The 21,242-nt window shown below is 45.6% G+C and overlaps 1 protein-coding gene across 2 annotated transcripts in view; it reads left to right on the forward strand.

Annotated features, from left to right (window-relative positions):
• The window catches only part of dlc1 (DLC1 Rho GTPase activating protein), a 115,317-nt gene extending 103,489 nt beyond the window's left edge, over window positions 1-11,828 (forward strand). For both annotated transcript variants that reach the window (XM_045211983.1, XM_045211984.1), the window contains 8 exons: window positions 1,159-1,318; window positions 2,649-2,856; window positions 3,792-4,008; window positions 4,698-4,812; window positions 6,508-6,741; window positions 7,524-7,741; window positions 9,267-9,440; window positions 9,806-11,828. In XM_045211983.1, the coding sequence (XP_045067918.1) occupies window positions 1,159-1,318; window positions 2,649-2,856; window positions 3,792-4,008; window positions 4,698-4,812; window positions 6,508-6,741; window positions 7,524-7,741; window positions 9,267-9,440; window positions 9,806-9,926 (1,447 nt within the window). In that variant the 3' untranslated portion in view covers window positions 9,927-11,828. The remainder of the gene's footprint in view (window positions 1-1,158; window positions 1,319-2,648; window positions 2,857-3,791; window positions 4,009-4,697; window positions 4,813-6,507; window positions 6,742-7,523; window positions 7,742-9,266; window positions 9,441-9,805) is intronic.
• The last annotated feature ends 9,414 nt before the right edge of the window (window positions 11,829-21,242 follow it).

The raw sequence follows: 21,242 nt of genomic DNA on the forward strand, positions 1-21,242 counted from the left end.
CCCCCCTTACCCCCTCCTCCATGCCCCCCTCCTCCCTCTCCCACCCCCTACCCCCCTCCTCCCTTCCCCTCCTCTCTCTCCCACCCCCCTTACCCCCTCCTCCATGCCCCCTCCTCCCTCTCCCACCCCCCTTAACCCCTCCTCCCTTCCCCTCCTCTCTCCTGGTTCCTATTGTCTTTCGGCCCCAGTGTTTATCCTCCCTCTCATAAAGGTGGAGAAAGCTAGGCTTCTGTAGAACCTACCTCGGCTTCTGGAAGTTTCCTACACACACATATACATACACACACATACACACACACACAATGCGTTTTCAAGTTCTCCTTTTCTCATGGAAAACCCCCACCTTAGCTAGGTGGTAGCGTGAAGCGTGCCTATGCTAATGTAGCTAAATGTTAGCATTGGTGATTCACAGTAGCAGTAATCTACTGCTCATTCCATTTGTTTATTGTTGAACCTTTATTTATTAGGTTTGTCAGTTGAGAACCAATTCTCATTTCAACTATCTATGGCGTTTTAGGTGTAGGTCTAAGGGACCCCATGCTGTCAAATCCTGTTTAATTGAACAGTGCAGGCTTCTCCAGCTCCAGAGGGCTTTTGTTCCAGCCTCCACAACACAGCAGGTGTATTACTGTTGGGCTGGAATGAAACCCTGCACACACAGCAGGTGTATTACTGTTGGGCTGGAATGAAACCCTGCACACACAGCAGGTGTATTATTGTCGGGATGGAATGAAACCCTGCACACACAGCAGGTGTATTACTGTTGGGCTGGAATGAACCCCTGCACACACATCAGGTGTATTATTGTCGGGCTGGAATGAAACCCTGCACACACACATACACCCAGTAGCCATCCGTCCAGGACCAGAGTAGTAGAACCCTGGAATGTAGCGGTTGGATTTTAGTATGCTGTGTGTGGTAGTCAGCATGTTGGCTGCTTTCTGTAGTGGACATTTACAACGTTACCGCTGCTTTGTTAGTACAGTGACAGAGTCGGGGTCAAAGTCCAACGTCTACTTTACTCCCGTTGCAAAACCGTGTGTGAGTGTGCTCGTTTGTGTGTGCATACGTGTCTGTTCTGTGTGCATGTGTGTGTCTGTTCTGTGTGTGTGTTGCTATTAGCTGTTTAACCTGTCCCTCTATGTGTGTGTGTTGCAGGGCTGTGCCAAAGTTTATGAAGCGGATCAAGGTGCGGGACTACAAAGACCGAAATGTGTTTGGAGTGCCTCTGCTAATTAACGTCCAGCGCACGGGTCAGCCCCCTACCCAGAGCATTCAACAGGCCATGCGTTACCTACGCAGCCAATGTCTAGACCAGGTACAAACAGTCTGTCTAACTTGTCTACCTGTCTAACCTGTCTAACCTGTCTGCCTGTCTGCCTGTCTGTCTGTCTCCTCAAGCCCCATTACACAACCTGCACACACATACACATCTGTCTCTCTCTCTCTAAAACTCACTTATACACACCCACACATAACACACTTCACTAACATACACACACTCCCCCCCTCTCCTATCAGGTCATCAGCTGTACAGGTATGCAAGTACAAGGGTCTCTCCGTCTACTGCCCCCTCTCTCTCTCTCTCTCTCTCTCTCTCTCTCTCTCTCTCTCTCTCTCTCTCTCTCTCTCTCTCTCTCTCTCTCTCTCTCTTTCTCTCTTTAGCTCCTAGACAAGCTTAGTCTCCTGGTCGCATAGTTGTATATTTCCCTGGAAGAATCTGTCCTTTTGTCAGAGTTGGAATTATGGAAAAACGGCCTGTGAAATATTCACACTGTGTTACACACACACACACACACATACGTGTACACACACACACACACACACACACACACATACGTGTACACACACACACACACACACACAAGGAGACCTGGGGAGAGTCAAAAGTTTCCAGCTGTTTAATCACCTTTGTCAGTCTGTTTAAGAGAGAGAGAGAGAGCCAAGGGATTGCTATGGCAACAGAGAGCGAGAAAGAGAGAGAGAGAGAGAGAGGGAGAGAGAGGGGGGGGAGAGAGGGGGTGGGAGGGATGGAGGAACAGAAGAGAGAATGAGGGATGGCATGCTCTCCTAAACTGGACAACAGGCCTCTGTTTGAAAATGGTGAAAGCTCACGGAAAGTATTTCGGCTCCTCAAGCCAGAGCTCTTTTTCCTCCCATTTTGTAAAACCATTAACTTAAAAAGGCCATTGATTAAGTCCAACAGAAAGAACCCTCTCCTCAAGAATTCTAATGGATTTCATGGGCTATGTCCCAAACCAAATGCTAACCTACTCCATTACCTCTGACCAGGGCCCATAGGGAATCAGGTGCCATTTGGGATGCGTCCATGGCATCCTCTTAAAAGTACACTGAACAGTTTTGTGATGTAACCACTGAGCTACTTATTGACGATGGGCCCCTTATTCAATCAAAATTGCTAACCGGGTTTTCCCCATAATTCAAAAAACAACATTGCTCTTGAAAGATGAGAATGTGGGTTTGAATTGATAATCATCAGATCTTGTTCCAGGTAATAACAAAAATGACATCAACAATCTCTCTCTCTCTCTCTCTCTCTCTCTCTCTCTCTCTCTCTCTCTCTCTCTCTCTCTCTCTCTCTCTCTCTCTCTCTCTCTCTCTCTCTCTATCTCTCTCTACCCTTCCAGGTGGGTCTCTTCAGGAAGTCGGGGGTTAAATCACGTATTCAGGCGCTCCGTCAGATGAACGAGGCGTGCGGCGCCGACGGAGGCGGAGTCAGCTACGAGGGCCAATCGGCTTACGACGTGGCCGACATGCTGAAGCAGTATTTCCGGGACCTTCCAGAGCCGCTGCTCACCAGCAAACTGTCTGAGACCTTCCTGCAGATCTACCAATGTAAGGACAGAGCGAGACAGACGCACACTATATAATCCACACACACACACACATACAAACAGAAACTTTACATTGACAGGTACACATATGAACACCCATAATATATACACACACTCATCTAAGATATGGTGGAAGAGGAACACACACATAGCCTCCCAGAGAGCTGTAGGTGCATGTCTGTCAGCCAGGCCAGGGAGGGAGGGAGGGAGGGAGGGAGGGAGGGAGGGAGGGGAGGGAGGGAGGGAGGGAGGACTCTCCTTTGCCACAGCTCTCCATGACTCACTAGTACATTTGTGTTAGAAATACAAACAGCTAGTTAATGTTCATTATTTAATATAAATCAATATCATTGACAGTCTGCTGGCATGAGTAACTGTACCATGTAATTACAGTAAAACAATGTCAAATGCCCTCTGGGAATCCATCAATGAAGTTTATAGCATTTACAATAGCATTTACTGGTGCAGTATTGTCATCATACAGCACTGTAATAAGACATGCAGAAATACAGTAACTAGCTGGCAACCAGCTGTCTGAAATTCATGATAAACCCTTTACATTGTATGTGAGCCACGTCAGAGACCATTTTGCATCTTGTCAAAATTCAACAAAGTATATATATATTTTTTTTTATTGAGCTGAACTGAATTGAACTGAACCAAACAGTTCAATTCCTGAGTGGTGCAGTGGTCTAAGGCACTGCATCTCAGTGCTTGAGGCGTCACTACAGACCCCCTGGTTTGATTCCAGGCTGTATCACAACCGGCCGTGATTGGGAGTCCCATAGGTCGGCGCACAATTGGCCCAGCGTCGTCCGGGTTTGGCCGGTGTAGGCCGTCAGTGTAAATAAGAATTTGTTCTAAACTGACTTGCCTAGTTAAATAAAGGTTAAAAATAAAAACAGAACAGAACTGAAATGAATGTGATTCCCTCAGACATGCCCAAGGAGCTGCGTCTTCAGGCTGCGCGGGCGGCTGTACTGCTGCTGCCAGACGAGAGCCGCGAGGCGCTGCAGACCCTCCTGTGCCTGCTGAGCGACGTCACCGCCGCCGTGGCAGAGAACCAGATGACCTGCGCCAACCTGGCCGTCTGTCTGGCACCCTCGCTCTTCCACCTTAACACGCTGAGGCGCAAGGAGAGCTCCTCGCCACGGTGGGCAGGGGTGAAGGGTGTTGGGGTGTCGTGGGGAGCTAGGAGAGAGAGTGTGTGTGTGTGTGACCAACCCTAACTCCTTTCTTTGTCTTGACTCAGTATAAATGGCCACATAATGACCTGCATTAGAAGCTTACACAATGTGTAATACGCTGCCCAGCCTCACAACAGGATGAGAGGAGGAGAGGCTGACAAACTATAGCTATAGAGCGGAATATTACTGTATGTAGGGGAAGGAGAGAGGGGAGAGAGAGAGAGAGAGAGAGAGAGAGAGAGAGAGAGAGAGAGAGAGAGAGAGAGAGAGAGAGAGAGAGAGAAAGAGGAAGAGAGAGGGAGAGAGAGCTGAGGAGGGAAAGAGAGAGAGAGAGAGAGAGAGAGAGAGAGAGAGAGAGAGAGAGAGAGAGAGAGAGAGAGAGAGAGAGAGAGAGAGAGAGAGAGAGAGAGAGAGAGAGAGAGAGAGAGAGAGAGAGAGAGAGAGAGAGAGAGAGAGAGAGAGAGAGAGAGAGAGAGAGAGAGGAAGAGAGAGGGAGAGAGACCTCACCTGTCTGGCTCTCTCTCATTCCCTCCCTCCTCTCCTCTCCTCTCCTCTCCTCTCCTCTCCTCTCCTCTCCTCTCCTCTCCTCTCTCTGTCTCACTAATGGACATGACTAACTGTCCTGTGTGTTTGTCTTCCTGGTGTGTTGTGATAGGGTAATGAACAGGAAGCAGCCGCTGGGTAAACCTGACCAGAGGGACCTCAACGAGAACCTGGCCGCCACCCACGGCCTGGCACACATGATCCAGGAGTGCAGGAAGCTCTTCAGGGTACGTGTCTGAACCTAGAACCTCACCAGAACCTCAATACAACCTCACATCACCTCCACACCTTTCTACAGTCTCTGACGAGAACCTCACATTATGTTCAACTGTATGCACACAGCACATGAACACTACTGTGCTCTGACGGCCTACGCTAAAGTCAGAGTGTTCGATTGGTGTTGGTACAACGTTGTTCTCGTAAAACAAGTTGGTCTCAGTTCCGAAAGCCCCTCTGATCCGGATCCGAGGTTGTTTTTCTGTCCGTGTGTTATTGGAACATTGTTATTATTACATCAAAACAAATCGTCTTAGTCAAGTAGCCAAGCCCTCTCTGCCCCACGTCTTACCTGACCGGGTCTTACGCCACGTTTGTGTTTACCCGTTGCACTCGCTGAGCCCTTTGGAATGTTGGGTACTGTAGTTACATAAGACTAATAGCCTAGTTGATGGAATACAGTACGCTGTTTTGTAGTGCCACAAAACCCACAATCCCACTGATCAATCTCCATGCTTCTGTTTACCCGTCGCACACTGACTTAGCCCTATGGAATGTTCGGTATTGTAGTTACGTAAGGGGGAGAAATACAGTAAGCCGTACTGTGTAGCACCGCAAAACCCACAATCCCCTTGACCGATCTCGGCTAATCAGGGGGCTCGATGTTCAAAGGGAGGAAGCACTTGATTGGTTAAGAGAGAAATAATGAATGTCTGCAGGTCGACTCCAATTTTGGTACCAGTCCGGCCCGAATCAATCGGCTCAAAAAGCTGTTATGAAAGAAAGCTGTTATGACATGATGGGGCTACACACTGCCTAACATTATATTACAAGGATCTGGATTCTGGAGTCCATTTATTTTCAGTAAAAGAGTAAAAAAACATATTAGATTAATTCATAAAGAACCTTTGGCGGATGCTAGCAATTAGCATTGAACATGACCAGTAAATAGCATTCTCAACACAGAGAGAGAGAGAGAGAGAGAGAGAGAGAGAGAGAGAGAGAGAGAGAGAGAGAGAGAGAGAGAGAGAGAGAGAGAGAGAGAGAGAGAGAGAGAGAGAGAGAGAGAGAGAGAGAGAGAGAGAGAGAGAGAGAGAGAGAGAGAGAGAGAGAGAGAGACAGAGAGACAGACAGACAGACAGACAGACAGACAGACAGACAGACAGACAGACAGACAGACAGACAGACAGACAGACAGACAGACAGACAGTGAAATGAGAAAAACAGGATGCTCTAAGCTTCCATATTAGGACTCCTTTATCTTTGTCTCACACTGATTTCTTGTGGAGTTTCCAATTCCTTAATACGGTCTGATTTGACTCAGGATGGGGTTGGCAGATAAAGGACAAGTTGATAAGGGATTGGATGACTTATCGTTGTTTATGACAGATCTGATTGTCTGATCACGATTTGCCAGTTATTGTAGAATTCCTTTTTTATCTGTAGGTCTGTTTGTCCATTCACCCATCAATTTATTAATGTGCAAAGCTGTACATGTACGTGCATGATGACCACAAACAAGTTTGATCTTGAACACTGGTATTTCACACATCTGGCAACTCAACACGCCGGTATTAGTGCTCATCATCTGAAGCTGTCCTAACGGCCCTCTCTCCTCTCATTCATTTTATGTCATTGTATAATTGTATAATCCTTGTAATTGTATGATAAACTAATAAACTATTCCCTCCTCTCTCCCCCCTCAGATCCCAGAAGAGATGAGTCGCTGCAGAAACTCGTACCAGGAGCAGGCCCTGATCCCCTTGAAGCTGGAGGAGCTAGGGGGTTCCTCTGGGGGTGCCGGGGGTGCTGGCGGCCCCATGGGACACAGGACCTACCTCCAGGACAGCCTGGACGCCCTCCTCAAAGAGGCCAAGGACAAGTTCAAAGGTTACGACAGCTGCTCCACGCCAGAACACGCCGAGCTGGCGTACAAGAAGGTATGGATAGAGGGATGGATAGTATCTATTCACTTCTATTCTATGGAGGCTGGATCTTGTCTTTTTATTATATGTTCATGTTCACTTTATTGTCCTTATATGGAAGTTAAGTTAGTATGAAGGATGACATACATTACTTATTTTGTTGTTTAGAAAATGCTGGCATAAAGCCTAGTGTATTCCACCTCTCTCTCTCTCTCTCTCTCTCTCTCTCTCTCTCTCTCTCTCTCTCGTTGTGTAATGGAAAAGCACCAGTTAGTATTTCCTGTGTAGAAACAGGTCTGTGTGAAACTAGCTTGGCCCAGAGGTACCCCCACCCCCCTTACTCTGGCCCCAGGATGACATCAGCTTGTCAAGGGGCTCGCTGGACACACACACACACACACGCACTGCCCAGCTTGCTCCCAAGCTAACACATCCTGTCCAGTGTAGAGGCCATCATTGTGGTTATCTCTTTGCCAATAAGCTTCCCAGTCACAAGGCCTCTTGAAGGAAGGCAGCTGACTAGTCTAAGATAAGGAGAGAGGCTTTGGGTTGTTGTGATTACAACACTGCCCTTACAGTTATGTTCCCAATCATGGTGCAAGACCTGGGCCTTCTTTCCCAGAGCCTGCGTAGCGCTAGTTTCAACATTACATCATTACAGTGTATCATTAGCATTAGCATCCAAGCTGTTTCCCCCAAAAACGTTGTTGCCCTTAAACTCGTCAATAAAATATATTTTACAGATATGTTTTTACAAAAGTATTAAAAGATTATCTCTTTCGTTTTCCGACTCTTAGGTCAACGACGGCTCGCCGCTGCGCCTATGGAAGGCGTCCGTGGAGGTGCCTGCGGGTCCTGAGGAGGTGCTGACGCGGGTCCTCCGGGAGCAGGGGCGCTGGGACGAGGACCTGATGGAGAGCCGTGTGGTGGAGACGCTGGGCGAGCGCACAGAGGTGTATCAGTACACCAGGAACACCATGGCCCCCCACCCCACCAGAGACCACCTCGTGCTCAGGTAGAAGACTGAGGCTTTCCCCACACCCTAAAAGGGTTCTTGAAGCAATCTCCATAGAAAAACCCTTTTTGGTTCCTCAACCACTCCACAAATGTCTTGCTAACAAACTATCGTTTTGGCAAGTCGGTTAGGACATCTACTTTGTGCATGACACAATTCATTTTTCCAACAATTGTTTACAGACAGATTATTTCACTTATAATTCACTGTATCACAATTCCACTGGGTCAGAAGTTTACATACACTAAGTTGACTGTGCCTTTAAACAGCTTATAAAATTCCAGAAAATGATGTCATGGCTTTAGAAGCTTCTGATAGGCTAATTGACATCATTTGAGTCAATTGGAGTTGTACCTGTGGATGTATTTCAAGGCCTACCTTCAAAATCAGTTTCTCTTTGCTTGACATTATGGGAAAATCAAAAGAAGTCAGCCAAGACCTCAGAAAATGAATTGTAGACCTCCACAAGTCTGGTTCATCCTTGGGAGCAATTTCCAAACACCTGAAGGTACCACGTTCATCTGTACAAACAATAGTACGCAAGTATAAACACCATGGGACCACGCAGCCGTCATACCGCTCAGGAAGGAGACGCGTTCTGTCTCCTAGAGATGAACGTACTTTGGTGTGAAAAGTGCAAATCAATCCCAGAACAACAGCAAAGTACCTTGTGAAGATGCTGGAAGAAACAGGTACAAAAGTATCTATATCCACAGTAAAACGAGTCCTATATCGACATAACCTGAAAGGCCGCTCAGCAAGGAAGAAGCCACTGCTCCAAAACCACCATAAAAAAGCCAGACTACGGTATGTGATGTGAATATATTGAAGCAACATCTCAAGACATCAGTCAGGAAGTTAAAGCTTGGTCGCAAATGGGTCTTCCAAATGGACAATGACCCCAAGCATACTTCCAAAGTTGTGGCAAAATGGCTTAAGGACAACAAAGTCAAGGGTTTGGAGTGGCCATCACAAAGTCCTGACCTCAGTCCTATAGAACATTTGTGGGCAGAACTGAAAAAGCGTATGCGAGCAAAGGAGGCCTACAAACCTGATTCAGTTACACCAGCTCTGTCAGGAGGAATGGGCCAAAATTCACACAACTTATTGTGGGAAGCTTGTGGAAGGCTACCCGAAACATTTGACCCAAGTTAAACAATTTAAAGGCAACGCTACCAAATACTAATTGAGTGTATTTAAACTTCTGACCCACTGGGAATGTGATGAAAGAAATAAAAGCTGAAATAAATCATTCTCTCTACTATTATTCTGACATTTCACATTCTTAAAATAAAGTGGTGATCCTAACTGACCTAAAACAGGGAATCTTTACTAGGATTAAATGTCAGGAATTGTGAAAAACTGAGTTTAAATGTATTTGGCTAAGGTGTATGGAAACTTCCGACTTCAACTGTACCTTCCCACGCCTGTACCTTCCCTTTTTGTTTTGTTTGTTTCATTCATTCATTATTTATTTCCTTCTTTTATGCCTTTCATAAAACAACTCTTCTTCTCTCTACTTCAGGATGTGGGTGACAGACCTACCTAAGGGAGCGTGTGCGTTGGTGTCTACCTCAGTGGACCATGACGGGGCAGCGTTACTGGGTGTGCGGGCCAATGTGCTCACCTCACGTTACTTCATCGAGCCCTGCGGCAGCAATAAGTCCCGCCTCACACACATCTCCAGGGTCGACTGCAGGTGAGTCAGCTGACCCAGCAGAATAGAACCAGTATAATAGAACCAGTATAATAGAACCAGTAGAACTCAACTAGTAGAACCAGTAGAATAGAACCAGTAGAATAGAACCAATAGGATAGGAACAGTAGAAGTCAACTAATAGAACCAGTAGAATAGAACCAGTAGAATAGAACCAGTAGAATAGAACCAGTAGAACTAGAGGTGAGCTTTAAATCAAAGTAACTCTGTGAGCCTGGTCTGAAACTAAAACATCTCCTCTCTAAATCAAAGTAACTCTGGTCTGATACTTAAACATCTCCTCTCTAAATCAAAGTAACTCTGGTCTGATACTAAAGAGTGTCCCCTCTCCGTCTCTCTGTTTCCAGGGGTCGGTTCCCAGAGTGGTACAATAAACTGTATGGAAACCTGTGTGCCAGCGAGGTGGTGCGGATACGCCAGTCCTTCACCACCCAGATGGATAAGGGAGGGACAGGCAGCTCCACTTGACTTGGGGACCAAAGTCACAAGAAGGGTCGACACCCTGGACCCCGAAAGACTCTCTATGCACCCCCCACCTCACCCCCTAATTCGCTACAGCCCTGATGCTGGTTGGGGTTGACTGGGGAGGACAACCCATTGGCTCATTGACATGATTCAAGCTCTTGACAGACTGACCGTTGTGTCCTGGACAGAGAGACTTTGAACAGACTTTGTCGTCATCCGTAGACTGTCATCATCGACCAGGTGGTGTTACTGCCTCCGAGGGGTCATGCTAGGACAGGAACGAACATGGACCCTCAAAGTTCTTTCAGAGTTGTGTTATGGTTGTTGTGCTAAGTGGTGCGTGGCGGGCCGCACCACCAAAGTAAATGCGTCTGAAATGGAAGTAGGGTGTTACTCATCCCAAAAAGCATAATACCTTTACAGAGAGGATGTGACATCACCGTCACAGGATGTGATGTCACGGTTTAGTAAAAAGAGACAATCTATAGGGAAGGGGGAGCTTCTGAGAAGAGAGAAGGTTAGTGTGTGTGCGTGTGTGTGTGTGTGTAACGAATGGTTGATTAATTAGACATATTTAATGCACTGGCTCCCAGCTGCACTATAGTGTGTATATACTATATCCTGCACCTGTTCATGTTTCTTTTTCCTGTTTCCTGTGTGTGTGTGTGTGTGTGTGTGTGTGTGTGTGTGTGTGTGTGTGTGTGTGTGTGTGTGTGTGTGTGTGTGTGTGTGTGTGTGTGTGTGTGTGTGTGTGTGTGTGTGTGTGTGTGTGTGTGTGTACGCGTGGACAAGTGTTTTTATCCTGTTACAGCAGAGGCAATGTCCGCAACATTGCTTTCAGGAAGATAATGTATCATTCGATGGATGGAGAATGGATGGATAATATGGGCTAACAGTTGTGTGAATGTATTGAAAATATGCAATATCTGAGTTTGGATTGATAAGTGGGGTATGGTGAGTTGATATTTGGTTAAATGACAGTAAGGAAAGCTAGCTAGAGTGGGTTTAGATGATGGAACAGAAGCAAAATGGTGGCCGGAACACCAATTGGTTGAGAGGGTTAAAGTCGCCCCAAAAACTAAAATGGAGACTTAGATTCTGATGGACCAAATCTTTAGTCAAAACAAAGCTTAAAGAAAGCAGACAGTCACAGAGAATTTTGACTGATTTCACTGCTTAAAAAAGAGCACAGAGAATACTCAACAATCAACATGGCTAGGATTTCAAAATGGCCGCCATTTGTAGGCTAAACATTGATTAAAGGAACACTTCCTGTTATTACTTTTGTAGTACGATGTACAAAAGAGCAGTCAAGATAGTATTCTGCTTCACCAAAAACCCAGCGGGGGGAAAGAAAAACAGAAAAAGAAGTGAAGAAATGAATAGAAAACAAAGAAAAGAGAAGGTCCTTTTATAAAGGTGTGGGATTTTACAGGTTTTACTGTAAACAGAGGAGAAGAAAGTGCAGAGAAAGTTTGTATGGTTTAAGGAAGGAAAAATAATCTATATGTGCAGGTTTCTTTTCTGCATGTGTGTCTGTCTGTTTGTGTTACCTTAAATGAAGTAGAAGACTAATAGCAACATCCAGGCCGGATTTGGGCACCGTGTTCAAAATGATACATTCTCTGTTCAGTGTATGACTCATTTGCTAAGCCATTGTGTTGTTTTGTTAAACGTGTGTGTACATTGTTTGTATGCTGCCAAATATGAGTATGACAATGACAGTTAATTTAAAGTCTCAATATATTTATACCTCAGATATGTTTTTTGTACCGTGTTTATTTTATTGTAAATGTTACGCTTAAGTTACAGAAATTAGAAATGTGTTTTATATTTTGTATTATTAATATTATTTCTGTACAGATTAATCACGGTCAAGTGCACTATTAAATGTATTAAACAAAGTGTTGTCTTAGTTGGGTCATGGGCTGGTGGTTTGAAATGTTGAGAGTTCAGGTGGATTGTAGTTGTTGACTTGGTTTCTGATGTCATTTAAAATGATCATGCATTTTACAATGGTCTCATGTAGGCTGCTGCCCAAATTGGCTACAGTATAGTATGACAGTTATAGTGGTGAAGTGCCCCTTTAAGGAGTGCCATAAGCAATACACCATTGGCCAAACTTTGGTTTTGTAGTAACTCTGAAATCCTTTATCATGGCTCTGATAGTTTGTTGGAGTCTAAATTCTTTCTCAGACAGAGAGCTTAGCCTAGGGTCATACTGTACCCTGCCCCTGGATTACCTCTCTCCCTTCCTCTCCTTCTCCCTTCTTTTCTCTCCCTTCCTCTCCCTCTCTCTCTCTCTCTCTCGCTCTCCCTTCTTCTCTCTCTCTCTCTCTCTCTCTCTCTCTCTCTCTCTCTCTCTCTCTCTCTCTCTCTCTCTCTCTCTCTCTCTCTCTCTCTCTCTCTCCCTCTCTCTCTCTCTCCCTCTCGCTCTCTCTCCCTCTCACACGCTCTCTCTCTTTCTCCCTCTCTCTCTCTCTCTCCTCACAAACAACATGTACAGTAGAGAGAGTGAGAGAGGGCCGGAGAAAGGCGGACAGGCAGGCGGGCAGGCAGCAGGCAGTGGCTTGATTGGTACATAGATGGTGATCTCACTCACAGTCCGTCTTATATAACTGGTTCATATGGCAGGGGTGGACAAAGGGTCTGTTGTGACCACAGCTGGAGGGGGTGGACGGTCACAGGGTCTGAGGCTGTGCGGAGGGGGGGCTCGGACCTCCCTAGCGTTCCTCTCACATGCCGTTCAAGCCAGCAGGGGCCATCTGTGGGCTTGGTTGGGTTTGCGCTTCTTCCCACCATACACACACACACACACACATTGGGCTCTCACTGGGCAGCTCACACACACACTTACAGTTTGGATTTCATGTACACATTCTCAGAGACACACACACATCCTCAAATGCTGTATAAACATGTTGGTTCTACACACGTTTGGTACACACAGGCATTTGATACACATACAGTACCAGTCAAAAGTTCTAGAACACCTTCTCATTCAAGGGTTTTTCTTTATTTGTTTTACTATGTTCTACATTGTAGAATAATAGTGAAGACATCAAAACTATGAAATAACACATATGGTAAACAAATCAAAACATATTTTATATTTGAGATTGTTCAAATAGTCACCCTTTGCCTCGATGACAGCTCTGAACACTGTATGTAGTGTATGTTGGATCAATGCGGTGTACAAAAAAAAATATATATATTAATTTATGATAAGGCAACAAGAGTGGGAAGAAATGTTTCATACACATAGGGTGCATCCTTTATGGCACCCTATGGGCCCTGGGCAAAAGTAGTGCACTAAATAGGGAATAAGATGCCATTTGGGATTCTAACACATTATGCCTTCACAGGAGCACACACGTGTACTGTATACACAGAGGGATTTGCCACACGTGTACTGTGCACACAGAGGGATTTGCCACACGTGTACTGTGCAAGAACAGAAATGACATGCACAAACTTGCATGAACACCCACATACCCTGTACTCTAAATCTAGATAATGTGCAGATATTATACAGTGCACGGCAGCACATCCTTCTCAACAACAACCCTCAGTCACGTGGACAACATGAGCTTTCCACATTCTCTTCTGAAGTGTTTCTGCGAAACCAGAGCTAAAATAGAGCTTCCAACTCACACACACACACACACACACACACACATATTACCCTGTGTGTGTGTGTGCGTGTGCGTGCGTGTGTGTGTGCATCTATCTAGGTATGCGTCTATGTGTATGTGCGTGTATCTATGCGTCCAAGTATGTGTGTGTCTGCTAGGAACCGAGACATCTCTGAGGCGGCCCCGGACCAGAGAAGACCTGACCTAGAGTTAGCATCAGGGACACGTTCCGGACAGATCCTTTGTGAATCTGCGGAGGAGGGTTCCCACATTGATAAACGGATGGAGAGTGGGAGAAAGAGGAGTGGATGACGGAGGAAAAGTGTGTGGGAGAGACATCGTAATACAACAACTAAGAATTCCTCTAGTTCTAACGTTACCTCATGTTGTGAAACCTGAGGTGCAGGGTTGGGGTCAATTCCATTTCAATTCCAGTCAATTCTGTGAGTAAGCTGAAATTCCAATTATCGTTAATGCTTGTCAATGGAGGAGAATGTGGAATTGGAATTTGGTTTATTTTCTGAATTGACTGGAATTGAAATGGAATTGACCCCAACCCTGCTGAGGTGTGTTCAGTGAGATAAAATGTTCAGAAATGTTGTAAACAGAAATATAATGAATAGAGCTGACACCTCAGCAGGGTTGGGGTCAATTCCATTTCAATTCCAGTCAATTCAGAAAATAATCCAAATTCCAATTCCACAGTCGTATCTTTTCTACACAAGATATATACACTACCGTTCAAAAGTTTGGGGTCACTTAGAAATGTCCTTGTTTTCGAAAGAAAAACACTTTTTTTGTTAATTGAAATAACATCAAATTGATCAGAAATACAGTGTAGACATTGTTAATGTTGTAAATGGCTATTGTAGCTGGAAACAGCTGATTTTTAATGGAATATCTACATAGGCGTACAGAGGCCCATTATCAGCAACCATCAGTCCTGTGTTCCAATGGCACATTGTGTTTGCTAATCCAAGTTTATCATTTTAAAAGCTAATCGATCATTAGAAAACCCTTTTGCAATTATGTTAGCACAGCTGAAAACTGTTGTGCTGATTAAAGAAGCAATAAAACGGGCCTTCTTGAGACTAGTTGAGTATCTGGAGCATCAGCAGTTGTGGGTTCGATTACAGGCTCAAAATGGCCAGAAACAAAGAACTTTCTTCTGAAACTCGTCAGTCTATTCTTGTTCTGAGAAATGAAGGCTATTCCATACGAGAAATTGCCAAGAAACTGAAGATCTCGTACAACGCTGTGTACTACTCCCTTCACAGAACAGAGCAACTGGTTCTAACCAGAATAGAAAGAGGAGTGGGAGGCCCCGGTGCACAACTGAGCAAGAGGACAAATACATTAGAGTGTCTAGTTTGAGAAACGGACGCCTCACAGGTCCTCAACTGGCAGCTTCATTAAATAGTACCCGCAAAACACCAGTCTCAACGTCAACAGTGAAGAGGCGACTCCGGGATGCTGACCTTCTAGACAGAGTTGCAAAGAAAAAGCCATATCTCAGACTGTCCAATAAAAAGAAAAGATGGGCGAAAGATCACAGACACTGGACAGATGAAGATTGTAAAAAAGTGCTATGGACAGACGAATCGAAGTTTGAGGTGTTCGGATCACAAAGAAGAACATCTGTGAGATGCAGACCAAATGAAAAAATGTGCTTGATGCCATCTGTCAAGCATGGTGGAGGCAATGTGATGGTCTGGGGGTGCTTTGGTGGTGGTAAAGTGGGAGATTTGTACAGGGTAAAAGGGATCTTGAAGAAGGAAGGCTATCACTCCATTTTGCAACGCCATGCCATACCCTGTGGACGGGACTTGATTGGAGCCAATTTCCTCCTACAACAGGACAATGACCCAAAGCACAGCTCCAAACTATGCAATAACTATTTAGGGAAGAAGCAGTCAGCTGGTATTCTGTCTATAATGGAGTGGCCAGCACAGTCACCGGATCTCAACCATATTGAGCTGTTGTGGGAGCAGCTTGACTGTATGGTACGTAAGAAGTGCCCATCAAGCCAATCCAACTTGTGGGAGGTGCTTCAGGAAGCATGGGGTGAAATCTCTTCAGATTACCTCAACAAATTGACAACTAGAATGACTACATTTCCTATTCATTTTGCTATATTTCCTATTCAAACTAATTTCATGTATGTTTTCATGGAAAACAAGGACATTTCTAAGTGACCCCAAACTTTTGAACGGTAGTGTATATCTGAATGTTTTGTACTGTTCTGTACCCTCCTGAACAGGTTCCCCTTCTCCAGGGGCGAATTCAGCAGGACAAAAAGTTTTGGTACGTTCAGATGTGCCTCTCCGACATGTTGCCCAAGGAATCACGTCAGCACTATTAATGGAATTTCTATCTGCAACGTTTGACAACGTTTGGCAACTGAACGTGGCCCAGTCATTGAAGTTACAGGTGTCTCTCCTGATTAGCCAACAGCAACCAAATCACTAGATGGCCATGCTACAAAGAACAAATATGAGCTATATTGTCAGAGTTGATGAGTTAGTACATTAGTTATTTGTTGTTCATTTAGGGGTTAAGGTAGGGTTCGGCTATTTCTAAGGTGGTGACAGCCTAGCCTGGGTGCCAGTCTGTTTCTGCTCTGTTGCCAACTCCTTATGGAATTGTAATGCCAAACATGTTTAGCTTGACAATGACAATGACAATGAAGTCCAGGCTGGCTACTGACCAGGCTAGTGACTGCCAGTTACCCTAACAGATCTGGGACCAGGCTAGTGACTGCCAGTTATCCTAACAGATCTGGGACCAGGCTAGTGACTGCCAGTTACCCTAACAGATCTGGGACCAGGCTAGTGACTGCCAGTTACCCTAACAGATCTGGGACCAGGCTAGTGACTGCCAGTTACCCTAACAGATCTGGGACCAGGCTAGTGACTGCCAGTTACCCTAACAGATCTGGGACCAGGCTAGTGACTGCCAGTTACCCTAACAAGATCTGAGACCAGGCTAGTGACTGCCAGGTACCCTAACAGGTCTGGGACCAGGCTAGTGACTGCCAGGTACCCTAACAGATCTGGGACCAGGCTAGTGACTGCCAGGTACCCTAACAGATCTGGGACCAGGCTAGTGACTGCCGGGTAAAATCACTGGGGAAGCCAAGCCCCCCAAAAAGCCATATTAAAACGTATGTGTTGTGATAATTGCTTTGTTTGCTCTATAACCTGTTAGTTCATATGCCTTGTGACTGTGGTATATAGGCCTAAAGGCTGAGACAATAAGAAGACACAGTGGCAGAATAAATTAAACCACACCTTTGTTTCATCACAAAACCGGAGAGCAACATCTGTCCAGTGAAGTCCACAAAACATACTGCATGTAACAAACAGTTTGTGTGTGTGTGTGTGTGTGTGTGTGTGTGTGTGTGTGTGTGTGTGTGTGTGTGTGTGTGTGTGTGTGTGTGTGTGTGTGTGTGTGTGTGTGTGTGTGTGTGTGTGTGTGTGTGTGTGTGTGTGTGTGTGTGCATTCGTGCAAGTGGAAAAAACATGTTGACTCACCCTACTTGTAGAGAAATGCCAATGCCATCCTCCTCTCTTTCATGTTGATGAAACGGGACTGATGGCCTGATGACAAATACATTACAAACGCATGAGAAATGTGTAATGTTTTTTTTGTTTTTACCCCTTTTTGTAGTTACAGTCTTGTCCCATCGCTGCAACTCTCCTATGGACTCGGGAGAGGCGAAGGTCGAGAGCCATGCGTCCTCCAAAACACGACCCCTGCCAAGCCACACTGCGTCTTGACACACTGCTCGCTTAACCCGAAAGTCAGCCGCACCAATGTGTCGGAGGAAACACCGTCCAGCTGGCGACCGAAGTCAGCTTGCAGGCGCCCGGCCCGCCACAAGGAGTCCCTAGAGCGCGATGGGAAAAGGAAATCCCAGCCGGCCAAACCCTCTCCTAACCCGGACGAAGCTGGGCCAATTGTGAGTTGCCTCATGGGTCTCCAGGTCACAGCCAGCTGTGACACAGCCTGGGATCGAACCCGGGTCTGTAGTGACGCCTCACCACTCAGGAGGCCAAGAAATATGTATTGTTGTGACAACAGGAATTATCAGTGATGATGACAGGGTATGTGTCAACATGAAAAAAATGTTTTACATGAAAGTTGTCTTAAAGTTTATATAATAATATTATAATCCATTCTAGGGCTCTAACGCACGTCCACAGATACACACACACGAACACACACCCCAGTGACTTCATGTCCCAAATGTGGCCCACCTGGCTCTGATCCCTCTCCCCCAGCCAGCTCTCCGCTGGGCGGCCAGACAGACTGGTGGTGTTACAGTCAGTGTCTGGACATGATCTCTAAATGGCTTTTCTGTGGGCAGAGACAGAGAGACGGAAATTCAACATTAGTACTCATTGACTCATTCTCTTTGAACCACCGTTTGACTATTTCAGGCCCTTAGGCGTAGAGTCAAACCAAGGTACAGTATCATCAACATGGAAAGACACGTCCCAGATTCAAAGACAACCACATAGCCCAGAGGTTATTCAAATCTCAAACCCAGTTGTCGAGGTACACAGTCAGCACAACTAGTTATAGCCTTCTGCCAAGACTGTAATTGGTGGAATGAGGTGAGTGATTGACTGGCGGTAACAGAAGTTCCCCAACAGGCCTTCTGCGGATAAGATTTACCACCACTGGGGTAAGATTGATTTCAACCTGAGCAAGGCTTCAGGAATGAGGCTACACTACCATCTAGTGGCCGTTGTAAGCAACTACAAGACCCTGACACCAGCATGATTATGATGAACATAATGTGCTGAACAAGTTAAAGTAAGCTAGAACATGATATTTTTGATTCGAACGGTAATTCATCATACTTGCAAAATATAAATAATAGTGTTAAGCTAATATTCATATTATCAATAACGGTCATATTCATGATTAAACTGATTTGGAAGACTCGTGTAGAAATTTTTATTTTACAATAAGAAAATTATAAAATAAAATAAAATCCTATATCGTATCAGCTGTATCCCTTATTATCGCAGCAAATGTGATAAATTATGCAAATAGTAAATGGATAGGGTGACGACTGAGAAGGGTGCAATTGCGGCCCGCAATTCTGGGCGTTCCTTCATGTGGGCATTCATGCATCTGCAGGAACCCCTCTTTGTACTTCTATGGTCAATTCTTAAGGTAGGACATGCAGGAAGCGGCGGCACTCCAGTACAGTAGGTGGCGGTAATGCACAATAACGTTTGATGTCAACCACCGACAAACCACACAGAAGAAGGGCTGGGGGTGACAACGGTAGCTAGCTAGCCGTACACCGGTAGACAATTCCTTCGTCCCCGCCTGTTGGGCAATGTTTACCCGGGGCTCGGCAGGCGTGAGCGTAGGACACTGTGTGCTCACTAGCTAGTAAGGAGGACTCCGGTACACAGCAGTCGGGGGCGACACTGTGTGCTAGCTAACTAGCAAGCTAGCTAGCACACGGCCTGGGGCGACACCGGTATAGACACTGTCCTTCGCCCCGGCAATGTTTTCCCGCAGTTCTGTTAACGGTGAGAGCAGGTGTTGGGCAAGCAGGAGCAAAGGACACTGTTTACCGGTGTTGCCCCCCACCTACAGTACACAGCAGGCGGGAGAGAAAAACTCAGATAATACTTTTATTTCCCTTTTGACCCACATTCAAAAGTGTCACACAAGCATGAAGATATCTTGCTTGAGGAAGGGGAGGGGGGCATTCATGCAGGAACGAATGGGATGCTCGAGGCAGGGGTGTTCATGAAGAAACCAATGGGATGCTCGAGGGCGGGTGGGTTCCTGCAGGAATGCCCACATGCAGGAACGCCCCAAATTGTGGGCCGCAATAACACACTATTGTGATGACCTACCAAAACGAAAACAAAAGTAGTTCTTTGTACGGAAGGAATCTGGAGAGGGTATGAGTTTTTAGGTTCCTTTGGGTCTGGTTTGACACTCGAATGACATGGGCGGAGCATATTAACAGAGAAGCTTCAAAGGAAATAAAATATTGAATGTGATGTGTTGCCTGTCAGGAATAGAGTGGGGGGCAGATAGAATGGCATTGACAATTATATATACAGTGTTGTCAAGGTCATCACCGGATTATGGAAGTGTAGCATATGGATCAGCATCTCAGACATCTTTTTTTAAAAGCTAGATGTAATCCAGGCCCAAGCCCTAAGAATATGTTGTGGAGCACTCAGGACCTCCCCGATGGCAGCGCTGCATGTAGAGTTGGGAGAGATGCTGTTAAAGTTAAGAAGACAACAGCTAACCATGACATATTGGGTAAATCTACATGGACATCAGGTCACACATCCTACAAAAAAAGGTGCTCCTAGAGTGCTGGAAGCATGAGTGAAATCTGAAAACAAGTTTTGGGTGGATAGATAATGGTATGGCGAGAGAGATGGGGTTGTTTGGGAGGGAGTTTAGAACCTCTGTGGTTCTTCCTGCTATCCCACCTTGGTTTCTCCCTCAGCTAGTGATAGATCTAGGGTTGCTTGAGAGGGTAAGAGCTGTTGAGGAAGGAGTAGATTCAGTTGTAAGTGAACATTTAAGAACACGCTTTCTTGAATATATTCACTGATGGATCTAAGGACCCTAAAACAGGGAGGACAGGAGCAGCTTTTAGTGTGCCTGAGTTTAAGGTGGCAGTGACAAACAGGGCAACAGATCATTTATCTGTTTACACAATGGAGTTGTTGGCCAAACTATTGGCTGCAGAGTGGGTGGGGGAGGTGTGGCCAGACAGGGTAGTCATCTGCTCTGATTCCTGTGCAGCACTGATGAGCTTAAATTCATGTGTGTCTTGGCGCATACAAGATGTATTGTACGAGGTTTTGCAGTGCTTGTATAGGGTGAGACAGATGGGGGTATTTGAGTTGTTCCTCGGGGTACCAGCTCATGTGGGAGTAGAGGGGAATGAGGAGGTGGATGTTCTCGCCAAGCAGGCTCTTAAACATCCTAACGTTGAAATGGAATTGTCAAATTAGTAAAGCAGAAGCCAAGGGGTTAATTAAAACAGTGGTTAAAAACGTAAAAACAAATGTAAAGAGTTGTGGAACAGGGAGAGTAAGGGAAGACACCTGTATAATATCCAGGAAAAGGTGGGGGCAGGGAGGTCCTCAGGCCGAGAGAGAAGGAGGAAAGTGTAATCACAAGGCTGAGACTGGGACACACAAGGCTCAACAGGACATTGAAATTGGTAGGAAACATCCGACTGGGTGGTGTGATCATTGTCAGGAGGAGATGGAGACAGTGGAGGTGGCAGATAGCTTAGTGGTTAAGAGCGTTGTGCCAGTAACCGAAAGGTTGCTGGTTCTAATCCCCGAGCCGACTAGGTGAAAAATCTGTCGATGTGCCCTTGAGCAAGGCACTTAACCCTAATTGCTCCTGTAAGTTGCTCTGGATAAGAGCGTCTGCTAAATGACTAAACATTTAAATGTAAATGGAACACGTGCTATTTCAGTGCTAGCAATATGGGAGGGAAAGATGGTTGTTAGATTTAAGGAGTAATGGGGTTGAAGAGCCAATATTAAGTGAACTGCTGGGGAAATCTTCAGGGGATGTAGTATTTAATGATGTATTTCACTTCCTTAGGGAGACGAAAACAATGGGTAGGATTCAGACCTTACCTGTCTCTGGTTAACACTCCAGTCCA

This window comes from Coregonus clupeaformis, chromosome 39 (genome assembly GCF_020615455.1).
Source record: "Coregonus clupeaformis isolate EN_2021a chromosome 39, ASM2061545v1, whole genome shotgun sequence".
NCBI lineage: Eukaryota > Metazoa > Chordata > Actinopteri > Salmoniformes > Salmonidae > Coregonus > Coregonus clupeaformis.